The sequence below is a fragment of the Pan troglodytes genome, chromosome 16 (assembly GCF_028858775.2).
Source record: "Pan troglodytes isolate AG18354 chromosome 16, NHGRI_mPanTro3-v2.0_pri, whole genome shotgun sequence".
Taxonomy (NCBI): Eukaryota; Metazoa; Chordata; class Mammalia; order Primates; family Hominidae; genus Pan; species Pan troglodytes.
In genome coordinates this window covers 41,468,216-41,488,307 of record NC_072414.2, presented here as the reverse complement: position 1 = coordinate 41,488,307, position 20,092 = coordinate 41,468,216, and the positions used below count along the sequence as shown (strand labels likewise).

At 34.7% G+C, this 20,092-nt stretch overlaps 2 protein-coding genes across 7 annotated transcripts in view; one reads left to right on the top strand and one right to left on the bottom strand.

Moving 5' to 3' along the window:
• FAM227B (family with sequence similarity 227 member B) overlaps nt 1-20,092 on the top strand; it is a 297,097-nt gene that overhangs the window by 128,865 nt on the left and 148,140 nt on the right. The gene's annotated exons all lie outside the window — the stretch shown is intronic.
• Nucleotides 1,376-20,092, bottom strand: part of FGF7 (fibroblast growth factor 7) — a 67,120-nt gene continuing 48,403 nt past the window's right edge. The window contains exons 3-4 of the mRNA XM_001167319.8: nt 6,378-6,481; nt 1,376-5,322 (exon numbers count right to left, since the gene is read on the bottom strand). Of these exons, the coding sequence (XP_001167319.1) occupies nt 5,128-5,322; nt 6,378-6,481 (299 nt within the window). The 3' untranslated portion in view covers nt 1,376-5,127. The remainder of the gene's footprint in view (nt 5,323-6,377; nt 6,482-20,092) is intronic.

Below are 20,092 nucleotides of genomic sequence, written 5' to 3'. Positions count from 1 at the left end.
ACAAAACACTCTATGGCCTAGAGGAATTCCAGCTGGCATCTATGATCTTATTCTCTTGAGGCAGGGCAGCTAAAGGGAGGATTATCTTCATGTTGAGTCTGATGGCAGGGTAATTTGCTTCATGTGGAGGCAAAGGGATATTGTTAGTTTTGCGGCTACATTGGGAGTTCTAAGTAGCCACATCTCAGGCTAATAGGAAGTCCAGATTGGTTCAAACCTTTTGTTAATTATCCTGTGTAGGAATGGACCACGCAGTATCCCTCAAGGAAGAATCAAGAATGTTTCCACAGAGAATATACATATTTCATCTCTTTCTCTGCTGAATGGATGCCCACTGAAAGCCATGAATTACTCTTATTAGACCCTGTAGAATCCCAGTTTATGGCAGTGACGTTAAAAACATCTAGTTTATGACTTGGATCAGGCAGCCTGTAAAATGGCTTCCAGTGATCCCTGCTTTCTGGTATGTATGCCCTTGTATAATACCCTCCTCATGAGTGTAGGCAGAGGTAACATCGCTTTTGAAACTAGGCTATATATATTAAAATAAAAAAACAAACCTGTGGCTTCCATTTTGGGTACTTCATCTCACACTCTCCGATTTCTTGCTCCATGGGAAACAGACTGTAATGTTGTAAGCAGTGCTATGGAGAGGTCCATGTGGTAAGGAAGTGATAGGTCCTGATAAGAGCCAGTGAGGATCTAAGGTGGATCCCTTTCTGAGTTGAATATTGAGATAGATGACTACAGCCCTGGTCTACACCTTGATTGCAGCCTCATGAGGAATTCTGACCAAAAACACTGTGCTGAACCATGCCCAGGCTCCTGAGCCACATAAACTATGAGAAAACAAATATTTGTTTCAAGCTATTAAGTTTTAATTTGTTACACAGCAATAGATAACTAACACATGGAAGGATTCATCAAGAGAAGGGTTTTTTCATAAGTGAAATGTTATTTTCATCTCACATTTCAATTATTAGAATATAAATGAAAGAAAATAAATTTGGATAGGCTCTCATAAATTCAATGATAAGAACTTGGAAAATGCAACCACATGATAACCAGGAAGTAAAAGGAAAACATAAGAGGCATCTTCCCCGACGAGAGTAAATATCTGGTTCCTTGAGAAGTGTAGTTTGAGAATGGAGAAATCAGATGTTATTGGAAAGAGGCTAGGACTGTATTATTTCTTGCTTCCTGTCAAGTCTTTTCAACTCAAGAGAAAGTAAATTTTCTTGACAAACCATTCAAAATTAAAGGATAGGTGGGAGTATATGTGTCCCTGAAGGAACAAGTGACCTTCATTGAAAGCAGCAGCTTGGTTGAATAAATACTGTACAGAAGTGGAATAAAGAGTAGCTGACAACAATGCTGAAATAGTTACACATGAAGTTTTAATGAGCTATTTCATATTAAGATACATATTGAGAATTCAAACCAGAGAGACCAGTTAATAGATATTTTCCCAACTCTGTTTTAGGGTGATCATAGAAATGATACCCACAAGTTAGTCATAGTGGCCTGCATCCATTTCGATGTATCAGTGATGTATTCTGATTGGCCAGTAATCACCCATACTGACTGTTAAATATTTTTGTTATCACTCTTATGCGTGGTGAATTTGAGTTCTGGTTTTCTTTAGCCTTGTGTTATTTATGTGTAAAGTTGGATTATGGGAGGCAAATAATCTTTTGTGTCTCATTCACGCTCAAGTAAATGGCAGTGGGGTAGGGATGTAAACGAAACTGCATGATAAGCCCTGCAAGTCATTCTGATGTATCAATTTTGCTTACTGGTGTTTAATTGCAGACATTGTCATATTAACGCAACCACAAATATGTTATGGAGTAAGATGCAAAAATCACATGAGTCTTAAGAGAAAAGAAATGTTCTGTCTGTGGTGGGCCCCCTTTGCATTATTCTCTAACTTCTTATTTTACACCTCTACTATTAGAGAAATTTCAGTAGAAAATCATAAGGGGCACTGTTTTAGAGTTTTTCTTGTTATAGGATTGCTTTTACTACAGCTGGGTCCCCTCGTACATCTTTATGTTCTTTGGCAGTCTAGAGAACCAGAAGAGCAAACTCTATGAGATAGAAACCCTAAGAATTTACCTCCAGCATCCCTTCTTTTCTGTCATTAAATTGAATTTGTAGCCAACTCAAAGGCTGACAATTTATACTATGGTTTTTATATTTTTATATTATAATTTATATTATGGCTTATGTCAACATGTTTTGTTCACTGCTTTGAAAGTATGTTTTGTTTACTTTTGTTATCATTTCATGTTTTAATTTTTTCTTTTCTAATTGTTAGAAACTCATGTATTTAATTTTATCTTTCAAAGAACATTTTTAAAAGGCTTACTCTGCTTATATGTATATTTTGCACAAAGCTTTCCATTCATAAACAAAAGGTGAATAGAAATCAGAATTGAAAACTACATAATTTCTTTTCTCCTTTTGAGTCAAATCATCACAGTATAGATTAGTCATTGTGTATGAAGTGCATTGCCAAGACATAGTCACATTTGTGTGCAAATGTAAAGGCTATATCTCAACAGAAATAAAAAACAAAAACATGCCGAAGACCATTAGCTAATAATACTAATAATCGAAGAGTAGAAAGCATGTGCTAACTGATCTAGACTCTTGTGACAGCTGCATATCTACCCAGCTGCATGACCTTAGGTGTATCAAAATCTCAATTTCCTAGACTACAAATGAGTAAGAGGGATGGAGGCCCCTTACAGTTTTAAGATTCTAGGATTCTAAATGTGTGTAACTAGAGCAAATTTTATTTTCTAAAATTTGCATAATAAATTTAAAAATAGGAGAAAAACAAATAATTAAAGTACATATCTCTAGAAGTCTTTTTTAGGTGACTTATACTACCAGGAATGGATTTACCACTAAATATTGGTTTTGCCTAATTCAGCATTGCTATGTAATTTGATGGAAGTATAACTCCATAGACAAAGAGCATTTGGTCCTAACATAGCTTGTATTTTATATGTATATACACTATTTCTATTTAAATTTCTGATAGTCATGTTTTACCCTTTTAAAATGAAGATTAGTTTTAGTGTGTATTTTCTTTTGTCTATAAACATTCAGTGAATTCACACTGAAAACTGATTATGAACAGATAGTCTGCTAGGCACTAAGGAAACACATATGAAAAACTAAGTCCTCCTCTGCCCTCAATAGGCTCACAAGACTACAGTTACTGAAGCCTGACCTCAAAACCTAGCTAGCAAAGTCCTTGAATCAGGTGATAGTTCAGAATACCATTCATGCTCTCTCCCAAGAGTATATCTGAGGAAGGGCAGTTCTTTCTAGTTTTCTACATCCTGGTCATATAGGTCAACCACAGGAAAATTAAATGAATCTATTGTTTTTGTTGACCTAGCCTTTTCATATAACTCTCATCTATAAATGTATTACCAAATACTATTTATGTAAAGGGACTTGAATGACAAATATTTTGAAATTAAAACCACAATGGTTAGCATACCTTTTAAATTAGATAAATATTGACCTCCCATTGGTGAACATGTAAAGTGCTACCAAGATCTGCCAATGAAAGACTTTTGAAGTGGAAATTCATCTTTGTAATAATCCTGTTATCTGTAGGCTGACCTCAAGCCTTCATGACATTCAGGGCCCCTTATTCTTAACTGTATCTTCTATTTTGGGCATTGTGCTCTTGCCATCTAACAGGAAAACAACTTTCAGTGCTGCCACCTTTTGAACAGCAGAGATTTCTAGAGATTAGAAAATTACTAAATTTAAATATACATAGTTTTAAAATATGATACTTTTCTACCCATGCATTCAAATATATTCTAACTTTAAAATCCTGTAAATACTTATATTTGTAATGATTTTACTTATATGATCCAATTAATTGGCAAGAATATGTGGTGAAAGATTTTTTACATATTTGTATTGTTCTGTGTGAGACATCTATTGTAAGCATTGCTTCAGGCTCTTATTTTTGTCTGCCTTCCAGGATTTGCTGGCCCAAGTGCTGTGTGCTAGACTTAGTGTCAGTCAGAAAAGGGAGGGAAACTTGCAGTTGAGCCAGACAGTTTTGTTATTCCTTTAAAATTAAAAGCATATGAAACAGATACAGCTTATTAAGGTTTTTTTATAAATAACATAAACTTAAATAACAAAACAATAAAGTTCAAAAACAACTTAAAATAGAGTTTAATGCTGTAACCATAGGAAAAAAGCATGATTATTTGTGGGAAGAACATTATTAAAAGCCATATTCCCAAATATGAATTATACAAAGATAGATTATATTACTTGAAAAAAACTTAAAGATTTCTCAATTTTACTTTGAGGAATTATAAAATGTTATTTTGTGGCAAGTAAGATGAAGTACAGTATTATCATCAATCACTGTTGCTATCTTATATACAAGATTTTTGGAAACATCCTTTTAGCAATACCCTTTCCACTTGAGCAGCATTAGAAATTTTGTTCTTATTAATAGGTATAAGCATGTTCTAATCCTGTACTTTTGTTAAATTATCTATTTTATTGACTTTCATAGTAGTTTTTTTGAGAATTTTTTTTCTGATTAGAGTTTAAGTAGATTATAATTTTTCACTAGAAAGCATTTAAAATGCTGCTCATTTTCCATAGTTAATGTGGCTTGATTATCTGACAAATCCTGCCAGAAGCCTGTAGGTCTGATATACCTTATATAACATCATATGCATTATTATTATTATAGCAGCCATTTTATAAGCAGATAGGAATATTTAAATAATCATTATCAGATAATCAAATCTAACATACTCTTAAGGGTAAATTAATTTAAGAAAAAAATTACTATTACTAACATCATGATTGTACAACCAGTTTTACAATTTTTTACAACCTTTAGTTACTAAATCTGATTTTTGTGTATACTTTTCAAATCTTTCTTTAATGCAGTGTCTTAAAACAAACATAAATGCACAAGTCCAGCTTGATCAGTTTTTCAGTAGTTTTTCAGCCTTTCTTGATTACTAAAAAATAAAAGGAAAGAAAATTTTGAGAAGAAAGAAAACAGTCCACTTAAAGAAATCTCCCTGCTGGAACTGGTTCTTTATATACCATATGCAATTAAGTTATTGCCATAGGAAGAAAGTGGGCTGTTTTTTGTTCTTTCTTCGTTTTTTTTCCTCTTACAGGAATCCCCTTTTGATTTAAGGCAACAAACATTTCCCCTCCGTTGTGTGTCCATTTAGCTGATGCATATGTGTTGTAATGGTTTTCCAGAATTAGTTCTTTGAAGTTACAATCTTCATTGCATTCTTTCTGTTAAAACAAACAAACAAACAGACATTATCCAAATGATTTTTAGAGAGGCTCAATTAAACGAAGAGTAAGCAGGTAATATTTGGTAGAATTGAAACATACACAACTTTTTTTAACCCTCAGATTGAGCAGGCCTAATGTGGTTTATTAGCTATACTTATGTAGTATATTTGCATAAAAAGGTATCTTAAATTTGAAATAAAAACACCACATAATACACAGCTAGTTATGAAATATGTGTAGCTTTTTGGAAGTTCATGTCAACTATTCTTTAAATTAGGACCTATTTCCCCCTAAGTAACAGGCCTCATATTACTATTCCCACATCACTCATTCTTTAACCACTGGAAATTTGGTATAATTAGCAGAACCTCTGCCTCCCTCAGGTGAGAGACTTGTTTCACAACTTTTCTTTATTTACTTCTACATTGTCTTCAATGGTAACGGAAGATAAAAGGTTAATTTGTTCATCCATGCAACCATTTGTTCATTTAATTAAACCTGTATCATTATGCCTAGCTGTGGGAATACAAAGGAAAGCCAATTATATTTTATTATAGTGGGATGAACTGTTACATATTTTACATTGTAGTGAAGTGGGGACAATGTGAATAATTACATTTCAATGCCCATGATTGTGAGATTGATGTTGATGAATGAACTAAACATTTCAAGATTTTTTCCCAAGAATTTTCATGTCAGCAATGTGCAAATTGGGTGAACTTTAACAAAAAGAGCTTTAATACTGGCAAATGGAAATTTTGGATTTTAAATATCTAAAATGCACATGGAATTTTAGAGCTGGAAGGATCCTTAGAGGTCAGTTAATTCAACTCATTTTACAGATGAAGAAACCAAAATCCAAAGAACAAGCCATTTGTCCAAAGTCACACAGAAAGCATTTTTTCTTAACGTTTGAGTATAAAGTGTTTTAATAAAATCATTAAATTATACAGTTGGAGATAAATTAATTCCATTTTTACTTTTCAGAAAGGTGAGATATTTTGACAAAAATGAGTTTTAAAAATTAAGCCTAAGCAATCAATTATCAATACCTTTGCATAGAGTTTTCCTTCCTTGTTCATTGCAAGATAGAATTCACTTTCCACCCCTTTGATTGCCACAATTCCAACTGCCACTGTCCTGATTTCCATGATATCTGCAAGGAATCACAGAAAGACATGTCAAGTATTCGTTCAGCTTTGCAAATGATCCACGAATGGCCGTTTGTTCTTATTTCTGTTTTAATTGGAAGTTTTTAAAATTTTTAATGTGATTATTTACTCAGCCCAAGACCCCTGACCCACAACAGATACACACAAACACCAGGATAGTCATTATATAAGGGAAGTGCAAACCGATGGTTTTTTATTTTGTAGAAAATGTGTCTGTATCAAATAAATAGTTACATATTTGAGTTCAGCTTTTTATTCTCTAGAATTAAATTTCTAATTTACTATAATAATAATAGCTAATGTTTATTGAACTCATACCACATGCCAAGGATTATTGCATTGCTCTTATGTATTAACTCATTTACTCATAACCACAGATTGAGACAGGTAGTCTTGTTATCCCAGTTTTACAGATCAGGAAACTGAAGCACAGAGAAACTAAGAAATTTGCCCAAATTCTTATACCTGATAAGTAGCAGAACTGGAATTTGAACCCAGACATTCTGGCTCTTAATCATTATATAATTACTTTTCTATTTGGATAAAGTTTATCTTAAAAATTATTGCCAACAGAATATACTGAAAGTGAAGAAAATTCTAATTAAAGCAAGTGTAAATGATGGTAAACAGAGCCTACTGCCTTAAAAAAAAGATTGTTTTAAACTGATAGTATTTTGATACATTAAAAGACCATTTAAAACAAAATTATGAATCCTGTTTATATAATACTTCATAACTTTATACCTTTGTAATTAACTTTTAAATCTTTGTTGAAATAGTATTTACAAAATGTGTTTACACAAGAATGGTAACTTACTATTTTCCTTTATTATATATATGTTCCTTAAATCCTGTGTTTTAATGACACACTAAATAAAGTAAAATCTCAAGATATTTATTAAAATGATGTAAGAATTAAAATTTTAATGTACTTTTATGCGATTTGCTATTAATTACATTTTCTACATGAAGGTACAGTCCTGAGACATTCTTTTACCTATGTCTAACACAGTGCAAAGAAAAGTCAAAGTGTCAATTATCTGTGTGGTTGGGCCTTCAAAAACTATTTTCTAAAATATCGACTTAAAGAAAAAACTAGTTGTTTTGCCCCATACCTTCACTTCATTCTCTTATTTTTTTTTTACTTATTTTTGCTACCTGGATAATAAAATTTCTATTCATGTCATTGGGATTTAATGTAGCCCAGCTAGTATTTGTCATTTGCCTCACATATATGTTGCATATAGAAGCCCTTTTCCCAATATACTATACTTAACAGTAGTCAGAGCTCGTCCAGTTGAGAGTTTCACAGCTACTCATCTAGAAATTGGGTTTTATTAAGAAAATACAAATGAATGGATATTAATCTTTTTATATATTTATTAAGCATTATCACAATGCATACAACCCTACTGTGGTTTTAGGACACAAATTAAGAAAAACAGCCCTGGTTTCTGACCAGAAGTTAAAACCTAATAGAAACAGCAAACATGTCCATATATTTTGAAGAATTTTGAAGAACACAGGCCTGAATAGGCTAGAGAAAATTTTAATAATTGTTTACAAGCACATGAAGGATTATGATGTTGATGCATTCATGTAACGTTCAACACATCTTCACTGAGAGCCAATTCTATGCTAGGCTCAATTCACAGACAAGCCTTGCCCTTTTAGAGCACTCTATTTGGTAACTACAACTTCATTGCATTAAAGGAAGCACAAAGGGAAATAACATGCAGAAGAATACTATTAGGTTAAATTTGTACTAATAAAATGAAAAATACTGAAGAAATTCATTGATTCAACATATTTGCAATACCTCCAAAATGGAATAAATGTATCAGTTAGGTTGATGCAAAAGTAATTGTGGCTTTTGCCATTACTTTTATGACAAAAACTGTAACTACCTTTGCACCAACCTAATATTTAAAAGACATATGGAATAGTTGGTTTCTAAAGATCTTAGCATTGTAAAATATCATTAAGAAGTCAATATTTTCTTTTCCTTCAAGTCTCTTTACTCCTGCCATTCCTCCCTTTATTTAATATATTTTCTTTTAGATAAAAAGAGAATGCTGATGCACAAGCTTAGAGTGTCTTTCATGATCAGTTATTAGGGACTGGAATCTGTAATGTTTGCTGGCTTTTCTTTTACAGAACAATTGTAAAACATAAATGTTGACTGATAGAGTTATTATTAATTATGATAGGCAGACATCTTCCCTTTTCGGTCCAGTCATGACAATAAGTTCATATTGCCCCTCTCCCAAAACATTTTCCTCTATCCCCTGCCTGTCTATTGCCCACTATTTCTTTTTTTTTTTTTTTATACTTTAAGTTTTAGGGTACATGTGCACATTGTGCAGGTTAGTTACATATGTATACATGTGCCATGCTGGTGCGCTGCACCCACTAACTCGTCATCTAGCATTAGGTATATCTCCCAATGCTATCCCTCCCCCCTCCCCCCTCCCCACCACAGTCCCCAGAGTGTGATATTCCCCTTCCTGTGTCCATGTGATCTCATTGTTCAATTCCCACCTATGAGTGAGAATATGCGGTGTTTGGTTTTTTGTTCTTGCGATAGTTTACTGAGAATGATGGTTTCCAGTTTCATCCATGTCCCTACAAAGGACATGAACTCATCATTTTTTATGGCTGCATAGTATTCCATGGTGTATATGTGCCACATTTTCTTAATCCAGTCTATCATTGTTGGACGTTTGGGTTGGTTCCAAGTCTTTACTATTGTGAATAATGCTGCAATAAACATACGTGTGCATGTGTCTTTATAGCAGCATGATTTATAGTCATTTGGGTATATACCCAGTAATGGGATGGCTGGGTCAAATGGTATTTCTAGTTCTAGATCCCTGAGGAATCGCCACACTGACTTCCACAATGGTTGAACTAGTTTACAGTCCCACCAACAGTGTAAAAGTGTTCCTATTTCTCCACATCCTCTCCAGCACCTGTTGTTTCCTGACTTTTTAATGATTGCCATTCTAACTGGTGTGAGATGATATCTCATAGTGGTTTTGATTTGCATTTCTCTGATGGCCAGTGATGATGAGCATTTTTTCATGTGTTTTTTGGCTGCATAAATGTCTTCTTTTGAGAAGTGTCTGTTCATGTCCTTCGCCCACTTTTTGATGGGGTTGTTTGTTTTTTTCTTGTAAATTTGTTTGAGTTCATTATAGATTCTGGATATTAGCCCTTTGTCAGATGAGTAGGTTGCGAAAATTTTCTCCCATGTTGTAGGTTGCCTATTCACTCTGATGGTAGTTTCTTTTGCTGTGCAGAAGCTCTTTAGTTTAATTAGATCCCATTTGTCAATTTTGGCTTTTGTTGCCATTACTTTTGGTGTTTTGGACATGAAGTCCTTGCCCACACCTATGTCCTGAATGGTAATGCCTAGGTTTTCTTCTAGGGTTTTTATGGTTTTAGGTCTAACATTTAAATCTTTAATCCATCTTGAATTGATTTTTGTATAAGGTGTAAGGAAGGGATCCAGTTTCAGCTTTCTACATATGGCTAGCCAGTTTTCCCAGCACCATTTATTAAATAGGGAATCCTTTCCCCATTGCTTGTTTTTCTCAGGTTTGTCAAAGATCAGATAGTTGTAGGTAAGTGGCGTTATTGCTGAGGGCTCTGTTCTGTTCCATTGATCTATATCTCTGTTTTGGTACCAGTACCATGGAAGCATTCCCTTTGAAAACTGGCACAAGACAGGGATGCCCTCTCTCACCACTCCTATTCAACATAGTGTTGGAAGTTCTGGCCAGGGCAATCAGGCAGGAGAAGGAAATAAAGGGTATTCAATTTGGAAAAGAGGAAGTCAAATTGTCCCTGTTTGCAGACGACATGATTGTTTATCTAGAAAACCCCATCGTCTCAGCCCAAAATCTCCTTAAGCTGATAAGCAACTTCAGCAAAGTCTCAGGATACAAAATCAATGTACAAAAATCACAAGCATTCCTATACACCAACAACAGACAAACAGAGAGCCAAATCATGAGTGAACTCCCATTCACAATTGCTTCAAAGAGAATAAAATACCTAGGAATCCAACTTACAAGGGATGTGAAGGACCTCTTCAAGGAGAACTACAAACCACTGCTCAAGGAAATAAAAGAGGATACAAACAAATGGAAGAACATTCCATGCTCATGGGTAGGAAGAATCAATATCGTGAAAATGGCCATACTGCCCAAGGTAATTTACAGATTCAATGCCATCCCCATCAAGCTACCAATGACTTTCTTCACAGAATTGGAAAAAACTACTTTAAAGTTCATATGGAACCAAAAAAGAGCCCGCATCGCCAAGTCAATCCTAGGCCAAAAGAACAAAGCTGGAGGCATCACACTACCTGACTTCAAACTATACTACAAGGCTACAGTAACCAAAACAGCATGGTACTGGTGCCCACTATTTCTTTACTGCACTTTACAAGAGGTGATGGCTGGATGTGGTAGCTCACACCTGTAATCCCAGCACTTTGGGAGGCTGAGTCAGGCGGAACACTTGAGGTCAGGAGTTCAATACTAACCTGGCCAACATGGCGAAACCCTGTTTCTACTAAAAATACAAAAAATTATCCGGGTGTGGTGGCGGGTGCCTGTAATCCCAGCTACTCAGGAGGCTGAGGCAGGAGAATTGCATGAACCCAGAAGGCGGAGGCTGCAGTGAGCCAAAACGGCGCCACTGCCCTCTAGCCTAGGCAACAGAGTGAGACTCCGTCTCACCCAAAAAAAAAAAAAAAAAAAAAAATTAGTTGGGCATGGTGGTGCATTCCTATAATTCTAGCTACTTGAGAGGCTGAGGCAGGGGAATCACTTCAACTTGGGAGGCAGAGGTTGCAATGAGCCGAGGTCACACCACAGCACTCCAGTGTGGGTGGAGTGAGGCTCTGTCTCAAAATAATAGATAAATAAATAAATAAAAATAAGGTGACGAACATTTTTAATCTTATCCCTCCACATATTAGGGTTAAGGATACCAAAAATTCTTCGTAAAGATTCTACGTTTAACTGAGATGAGAATAGACTTATATTCTTAATTGCTTGACATATTTAAAAAATACCATTCACACTGGGAAATCAACATATCTAAAAGACAATTGCTTGGGGAGAGCATTAAGCAGTGTTGGCAGAATCAGTACCTTATCAACCCTATTTTCTAGTCTATTTTGTTCCATGTCCTACGACCCTCTTTTATTCAAGAAAAGCTCAAGAATAAAGAAATTAACATTACCACTCTTTTGTTCAGTTGCAGTGTGGGGAGTGATGTTCCTTTCAATATGCACAAATATTTACAGAAGTGTTAACTATGGGCGGGGCGCAGTGGCTCACTCCTGTAATCCCAGCACTTTGGGAGGCCAATGCGGGCGGATCACCTGAGGTCAGGAGTTCAAGACCAGCCTGGCAAATATGGTGAAACCCCATCTCTACTAAAAATACAAAAATTAGCCAGGCATGATGGTGGGTGTCTGTAATCCCAGTTACTCGGTAGTCTGAGTCAGGAGAATCATTTGAACCTGGGAGGCAGAGGTTGCAGTGAGCTGAGATTTCACCATTGCACTCCAGCCTGGACAACAAGAGCTAGACTCCATCTCACAAAAAAAAAAAAAAAAAAAAAAAGAGGTGTTAACTATGAAATCCTACCCTCCAAATCAGAAGCCACGAAGTTGCTCAGAAAACATAATAGAAAAATATGTAATATGCAGATATTAAGTTAGTTACCAATATAAGTTAATTATACTTGGTCTTTTTGTCTACAGTGTATCCGTTGCCTCACATAAAACAAATAGAAGAGGCTGTCTTTCTTTGTGGATTTACATTTGTGCTTAAGAGAAGTTTATTCACATTAAGTAGCACTCAGTAAATTTATTTCCAAAGATTTAAAGCATATTACATAGATGCATTAAATTGTTGACATAATGTCCATGATAGCATAATGGTAGAGTTCAAAAATACAAATAAAAGAGAGAGAGAGAATCAGCTCATGCAATAGAACATGAAAAACCAGGCAATATGTCAAGCACATTGACCATTTAGCCTTGTCAGCAATATTGTCAATAATAGCATAAATGTATTATTTAGGATGTCACCCTTACACACTAGAGACTATGCCCTAAATAGCTTCCCTGTTTTTTATCCTCTGGTTCAATAATTCATGAATTTATCTAAACCTTTTTGTCTGTTTATTATTTAAACCTGTATCACACTTGGAATGAAAAATGGGAAACTTTGATCTAAATTGCAATTACTTTTTTAAAAAATTCTCTAAAATCTTTCATAATTTTAGGTGTCCCTCTAATCTTGTATTTCAGAAATTGATACTAATTCTTTTTTTAATTACCAATAGCTTTGTGATTTTAAAGTGCTTTAACTTTCCTGTTTGAAAAATTACTTTTTAGTGTTTCACTACACAGAATCCATGCCCACCAATCTCAGCATCATTAATATTTCTTTTTCCTGAAACCTTTAAAGCTTTATATTTAAAGTTTTGAAGGGGTATATATTAATATGGCTGTGCTAGCATGATAACTAAATATTATTTTCAAGTTGGAAAAAAAGTGGAGGCAGTGGTTTGATGGTTAGCCAATCAGAACATTTAATCTTGTCCTTGATCAAATATACCCTCTTCGGCATGTTAAAACTAAGAACTAGTATCAACAAAGAAAAAAACATTTAAATTTAAATACATTTTATGATTTTCTGTCAAGCCTGGATTGTTGAGTGGGAAATCTTAACCATTATATATTTATATTATGTTTAAGGCTATAGATTCCATTCATTTTACATCACTAAAATACACCGACATATACATATATGCAAAAAATATATCAATATATCCAACATATACAAAAAACACTGAAAACACAACAATAAGAAAAAAAAAACCTAGTTAAAAAGTGGGCAAAATCTGGACACCTCACTAAAGATACACAAAGGGCAAATAAGCATATGAAAAGATGCTCAATATCATAGATCATTAAAGAATTGCAACATGGATGCAGCCGGAGGCTATTATCCTAAGCAAATTAACACAGGAACAGAAAACTAAATACTGCATGTTTTCACTTATAAGTGGGAGCTAAACACTGGGTACTTAGGGACATAAAGATGGCAACAACTGACACTGGGGACTACTGGCGGGGAGTAGATGAGGGAAGGGTTGAAAAACCATTAGGTACTACGCTCAGTACCTGGGTGATGGGAGCAGTCATACCTCAAACCTCAGTATCACACAATATACCCAGGTAACAGACCTGCACATGTACCCCAGAATCTAAAATAAAAGTTGAAATTATTTAAAAAGGAATTGCAAATTAAAACAACGAGATACCTCTGTACAACTATTAGCGTGACTAAACTCCAAAAAACTAACAGTGCTGTATGCTGGCAAGGATGCAAAGCAACCAAAACTCTTTCATTACTAGTGGGAATGCAAAATGGTGCAGTCACATGGGAAGACAGTTTGGCAGTTTCTTAAAAACTAAACATACTCTTACTATATAATCCAGCAGTCATGCCCCCAGGTTTTTGCCCAGTTGAATTGAAAACTATGTCCACACAAAAACCTGAACATGACTATTTATAGAAGCTTTATTCGTATCATCAAAAACCAGACGCAACCCACATATCCAATAGGTAAATGGATAAACAAACTATGGTACACGTATACATTGGAATATTATTTAGCAATAAAAAGGTATTGAGCTGTGAAGCCACAAAAAGACAAGGGGAACCTTAAGTACATATTGCTAAGTGAAAGAAACCGTCTGAAAAAGCCACATACTGTATGATTCCAGCCATATGACATTCTGGCAAAGGCAAAACTTTAGAGACAGTAGTATCGGTGGCAAGGGCCTTGAGGAGAGCAGAAAAAGGATGAAAAGCTGAATCACAGGGGATTTTTAAATCAGTGAAACTATTCTGCGTAATACTGTAATAGTGGATACATGATATACATTTGTCAGAACTCATAGAACTATACAAAGCAAAGCGTGGACCTTAGTATAAACTGATGGTATAAATAAATATTGGCTCATCTATTGTAATAAATGTGCCACATTAATGCAAGATATTTATAATGGAGGAACTGTAGGGGGAAATGGAGATTGTTTATGGGAACTCTATTATCTGCTCAATTTTTTTTTTTTTTTTTTCGAGACAGAGTCTCGCTCTGTCGCCCAGGCTGGAGTGCAGTGGCGGGATCTCCGCTCACTGCAAGCTCCGCCTCCCAGGTTTGCACCATTTCCCTGCCTCAGCCTCCCGAGTAGCTGGGACTACAGGCACCCGCCACCACGCCCGGCTAATTTTTTTGTATTTTTAGTAGAGACGAGGTTTCACCGTGTTAGCCAGGATGGTCTCAATCTCCTGACCTTGTGATCTGCCCACCTCGGCCTCCCAAAGTGCTGGGATTACAGGCGTGAGCCACCATGCCCGGCCTATCTGCTCAATTTTTTTTGTAAATCTAAAAGTGTTCTAAAATACAAAGTCTACTAATTTTTAAATGCAGCTGACTTTAATAATATAATATCATTGAGTGTAGAGAAACTATTTGTACCGACATTTTACGTTATTTATGTCCAAAATATATAGAACATATGTGATTTGTTATTAATTACTATTAAAAATGTCTTTGGTAATGGATTAAGATCTTCTTACCCAATGGATAACTCCTTTTTGTGAAATATGGACAGTAAAGAGGAGTAAGGTCATAATAAAAACACACTTTGGAAATTGTAGGATACAAATACTGGATATACAGACCACTGTTTCACTTGTTAAGTGTACAGTATCTCTCAGGTGTTTGGGAATGGAAAACAAGAGCCAGTAATATTTTAGAAACTTGATCTGATTACTTTAATTATGATATCCTATCTGGATATTAATAAATATATACAAAAATTCAGTTAGTATTTTCTCTTTCCACAGAAAAAATAAAATAAGTGATACCTAGCAGTATATGCCAAATGCAAAACAAAAAAAAAACAGGAAAATAAATAGGAATTCAGAAGAAAGAAGTGGTCAAGGGAGGATTTGAGGAATAGATAGAGCTTGAATTAGATCTTGATGGATGAATAGAGTTGACATAGGTAGAAAAGATGGAAACATGCTAATTGAGAGATAAAAGTACTATGTGCAAGGCCATGGAAGCAAAGATTCAAAAGTCATGTTCAGAAGATTGAAACTAGAGCTGTATGTCTGGAATAGGAAGTGTAACAAAATAGTGAGAGGGTGGAAAAAGAGTTAGGGCCAAATTGTCAAGGGTCTTGAACCTCCCAGGATCAAGCAATTCTTGTTCCTCAGCCTCCCTTGTAGCTGCAATTACAGGCATGTGCCACCATGACCGCCTAATTTTTGTAATTTTAGTAGAGACCCGGTTTTGCCATGTTGGCCAGGCTGGTCTCAAACTCCTGACCTCAGGTGATTCACCTGCCTCAGCCTCCCAAAGGGTTGGGATTACAGGTATAAGCTACCGTACCCACCCCAGCTGTAAATTTTCTGCAAATTGTGTACATTCTTGGGAATAGTTACAAAGTAAAAAAAAATCAAATTGTTTTTAGATGTTATGAAAAAAATTAATAAATTTAATAAATAATAAAGTTAGCATATTTTATTTGTTAAATATCTGCTAATCTGTATATTTTATTTTCAAATTTTACTGTCACTATCTTAATATTAAAGTTTAAATACATTTGCAAGCCTTTGAAATTTTCACAGGCTCCCATCTCTGTGCCTATAGGTCAAATGAATAAAATATCCCTGCCCTTAACTCTGAAATCTTTTCAAAGGACTACCCTGGTTCCTTTTCACTAGCACCAACTTTCTTGAACACGTAGCCAGAATCTGCTCATTTTTCTTCAATTTAACTTTTGCATCCTAACTTCTAATCTCTTTATTGGCGTTCTCTCTTCAAGCTCATGAATAAACTCCTAATTGCCAAATCCAAGAGTTCTTTCGGTAACGCTTTATTTTATGCACTGTTTGGCTCACTTCACACTCCTTGTTCTATTCCTAATTCTCATGTTTCACTAATCATACACTACTGGAGTGCAGGGTGAAAAAATTAATCAAACTGATCAATTTTTGTGTAACCAATTCTATAGATCTTTTGTGATAATTTATTATATTGTATCTATGCTTAAAAGTATGTTTTCCATACCATTGTCTGAAATATAGTTTATTCTAACTTTTATAGTTTGAATTTTAAATATAAATTCAAATTATCTTAAATTCATCTGGAATTAATTCTGGGGTATGGTGTGAGGTGATACTCTAAACCAACAGTCAGGGGATGGGAGCCTGGGGGAGGTTCAGGATGAAACTGTTCCACTTCAAATCGTCAGGCATTAGTGAGATTTTCGTAAGGAGCATGCAACCTAGATCCCTGGCATATGCAGTTCACAATAGGGTTCACGCTCCTATGAGATTCTAATGCCACAGCTAATCTGACGGGAGGTGGAATGCTTGCTCACCCGCCCTCATCTCCTGCTCTGCCGCCTAGTTCCTAACAGGCCATGGACCAGTACCGGTCCCCAGCCCAGGGGTTGGGGGCTCCTGCCGAAAACTGATATTTTATTCCTTCAAATAGCTATCTAGTTTTTTCAACATTATTTATTAAACATTCTATTCCTTTTTTACTGATGCCTCTCTTTTACCTTTTATTGACTGTTTTGTCCCATTGATTTACCTGTCTGTCAGCTATATAATCTCATTAATTTATTGTAGGTTACCAGTTTTCAGGTGGTTCATTACATTTACAAGTAGCTCTGATTGTGTTACCAATTATACGTGAATATATCCTCTGAAGCTATGCAGAATAAATCAATACCATTTCCACATAACAGCTCTTGAAAGAGGTGAAGACATTGATCGTGCTTCCCATTATCCTTAGTTTCTTTGGCCGTTTCTCATACGGTATGAATTCCAGACTCTTTACCAGCTACATTATTTACTAAAAATAAGTATCTCAGCAAGAACTGGGGTGATATAGATAGCCTAAGACAGAATAGTGTTCATTATTTTCCTTGATATAGACCATAAATGTATTTTACAGTAATACAATCTCACCATCTCCTTAAAAATATTTTTAATCCTGTCATTATTTTAGAGTTTGAATATAATAAAAAGTTCGCCTATCAAAAATACATTTTGTTTTAGGTTAGTATATTTTCCAAGGTTATATTATAAAGTTTGTTTATATATGTATTATATATAAAGGCAAATGTCAACTGTTCCCCTGCAACAAATGATGAATGTTCCTCATTTTCTTTAAATTAATTATGTTTTTAAAAACCTCATGATTTTTGAAAAAATACATTTTAAAATGACCTCATATAGCATGTATAGAATTAAAAGTGAGTTAAATAAATATATGTTGAAATATAAATGTTATAACATCAAAGATGACAAAATCTAGTTTTGGAATCTAATCATTAAAATTCTTTCTATGCTTTAAAAAAATTAGCTCACTTATTTTTACAATTTCTTTGGTTTCCAAATGTTGAAATAAGAGAAATAGTTTTATTCTTCTATTTGTAAATAGTGCTCCATAAATAAAATATTGCCGGAGTAGAGAGTCATTATACCCCTCCAAAACGTGAGACCAACTCCAATATGATTGTCACAATATTTTCTGTAACATACAAGTTATTTAACAAGTATTTATTGAGTGTTTATTGCCAGACCCGTTCTTGGCACTAGGACTGTAGTGATCTGAAGAAAATTATCTAAAAGTTAACTGTAAATTGTCAAATATACATCAATTTAAAAAATAAAATAAAAGCGAATTTTGGAGTTCTTTTATGCTTCTAATAACTTATATTTAACTCAATGTTCTTTATACTTTCTCTTGTTAACCAATGGTTTGTTAAGGTTATAAATTTAGCAGCATATGACAATGAATGAACTTATTTATATAATAGTGAACATCATCATGACTTCATTAAATGACAAAAGGATGAGTTAACTAAACTGCGAGTAAATCTGGCTCATCTTTCTAAATTCCTGGCATTCATATTTGATATGTTTGTGGAGGCACTCAAACCATTCTTTTCTAAATTGAAAAAATACAAAAATGTTTTTTAAAAATATTAAGTTGAAAAAAGATTACAGTATGCCTTTAGTTAAATTAATCCCCCAAGTACCTTTGGAAACATGAGTGGTCCACATACAATTGCTTAAGAAATGGTGAGTTTTAATTCACCCACTTTAATTCTGTTTATAATTTGGCATGGAATAAATCACAAATAACTGATACATGAGTATATTAAAATTTATGGTACCCAAAAAATTAGATACTCCTTTCTCTTATTTGTCATTGGCAAATTTGGGAAATGTCTTCATCTGTAATGTCATGTAACTTTTCCATCTACTATTTATCATTACATCTGTGCTTTTTCCCTACCCATTTGAAGTTACACGTTTTGATTCTGGCCCTTTTCTTATGAGGCATAATAAGCTTTCTATTCTCTTCTTGTCATATCTTTGCCCCTTAAGTCTTCAAGCTTATGACAGTATAATGTCATTCATTGTGATGTTCATTCCTTCAATCATATGTATGCATTTTTCTCCCCAACTTTCTGAGCAAAGACTTTTAATTGTTCCCAACTTTTATTCTCTCCTTTTTCCATAGCAATAGAATTTTTAGCTGACTGCACAAAATAAACTTTCCATTTCCCAGTCTTTTTTGCAGCTTAATGTGGCCATGTGACCAAGTTTTAGCTGATGTGATTTAACTGAGGTGTCCTATGGCAACTTCCAAAAGTCTTCCATAAGAGGTACCCAGCAGAAGCCCTTTATGCTCACTTTTAATCCCTTTATTCCACCTTCCTGCTGGAATTTGGATTCTACCTTGGGTTATGAGAACAAAGAGATTATGGAACAGTGAGCTAAATGGACTTGGAAACTTCCAGATGTTTTTGTGGAGCAGAATTGTCACTCCTCCAGATGTTTATTGCATGGAGAAATAAACAATTTTTTAAGCCAAACTGAATCTTAACTAATGCACCCCAATTTCACTTTACTTCAAATGCATTATTCATAAAATGTACATAAAACTCCAGGAGCCTATTTATTTTTTCAGTTATTCTAAGCTAACAGCCAGAAAGACAAGTCTTATTTTCAACACTGTTGTTAATGGCCAGGTGTTTACTTTCACAGCTTTTTTTTTTTTTTCACTTCTAAAGTCATGAGATAAAACTAGAAGAAAAAATGAAAACAACACCTGTGCTGTCATGTCTTTCACTTTCTTATCCAGAACTTCACTGTCACGAGGGATTCCAAGTTTCTTCTGGTGCTGTCATTTATTCCTACATGTGTCAGCATTTAGTTAGCTTGATACATCTTTTCTGGCTGCCCTTTAGATCTTGATACACGTGTCAGGAAGACCACAGCTCCCCACTCAGCAAACTGTCAAACCTGTGTTCAACTGCTTCCTAGCCAAGAAATTCCCTAATGTCAGCTAGCTTTTCTGGATGCTCATTATTGTTACATAAAGCATGAGATGCTGTTGTCACTCTCAAAAAGACCAGATTCGCCATTCTTGATTAGAAAATCATAACTTTCCATTTTTGAATA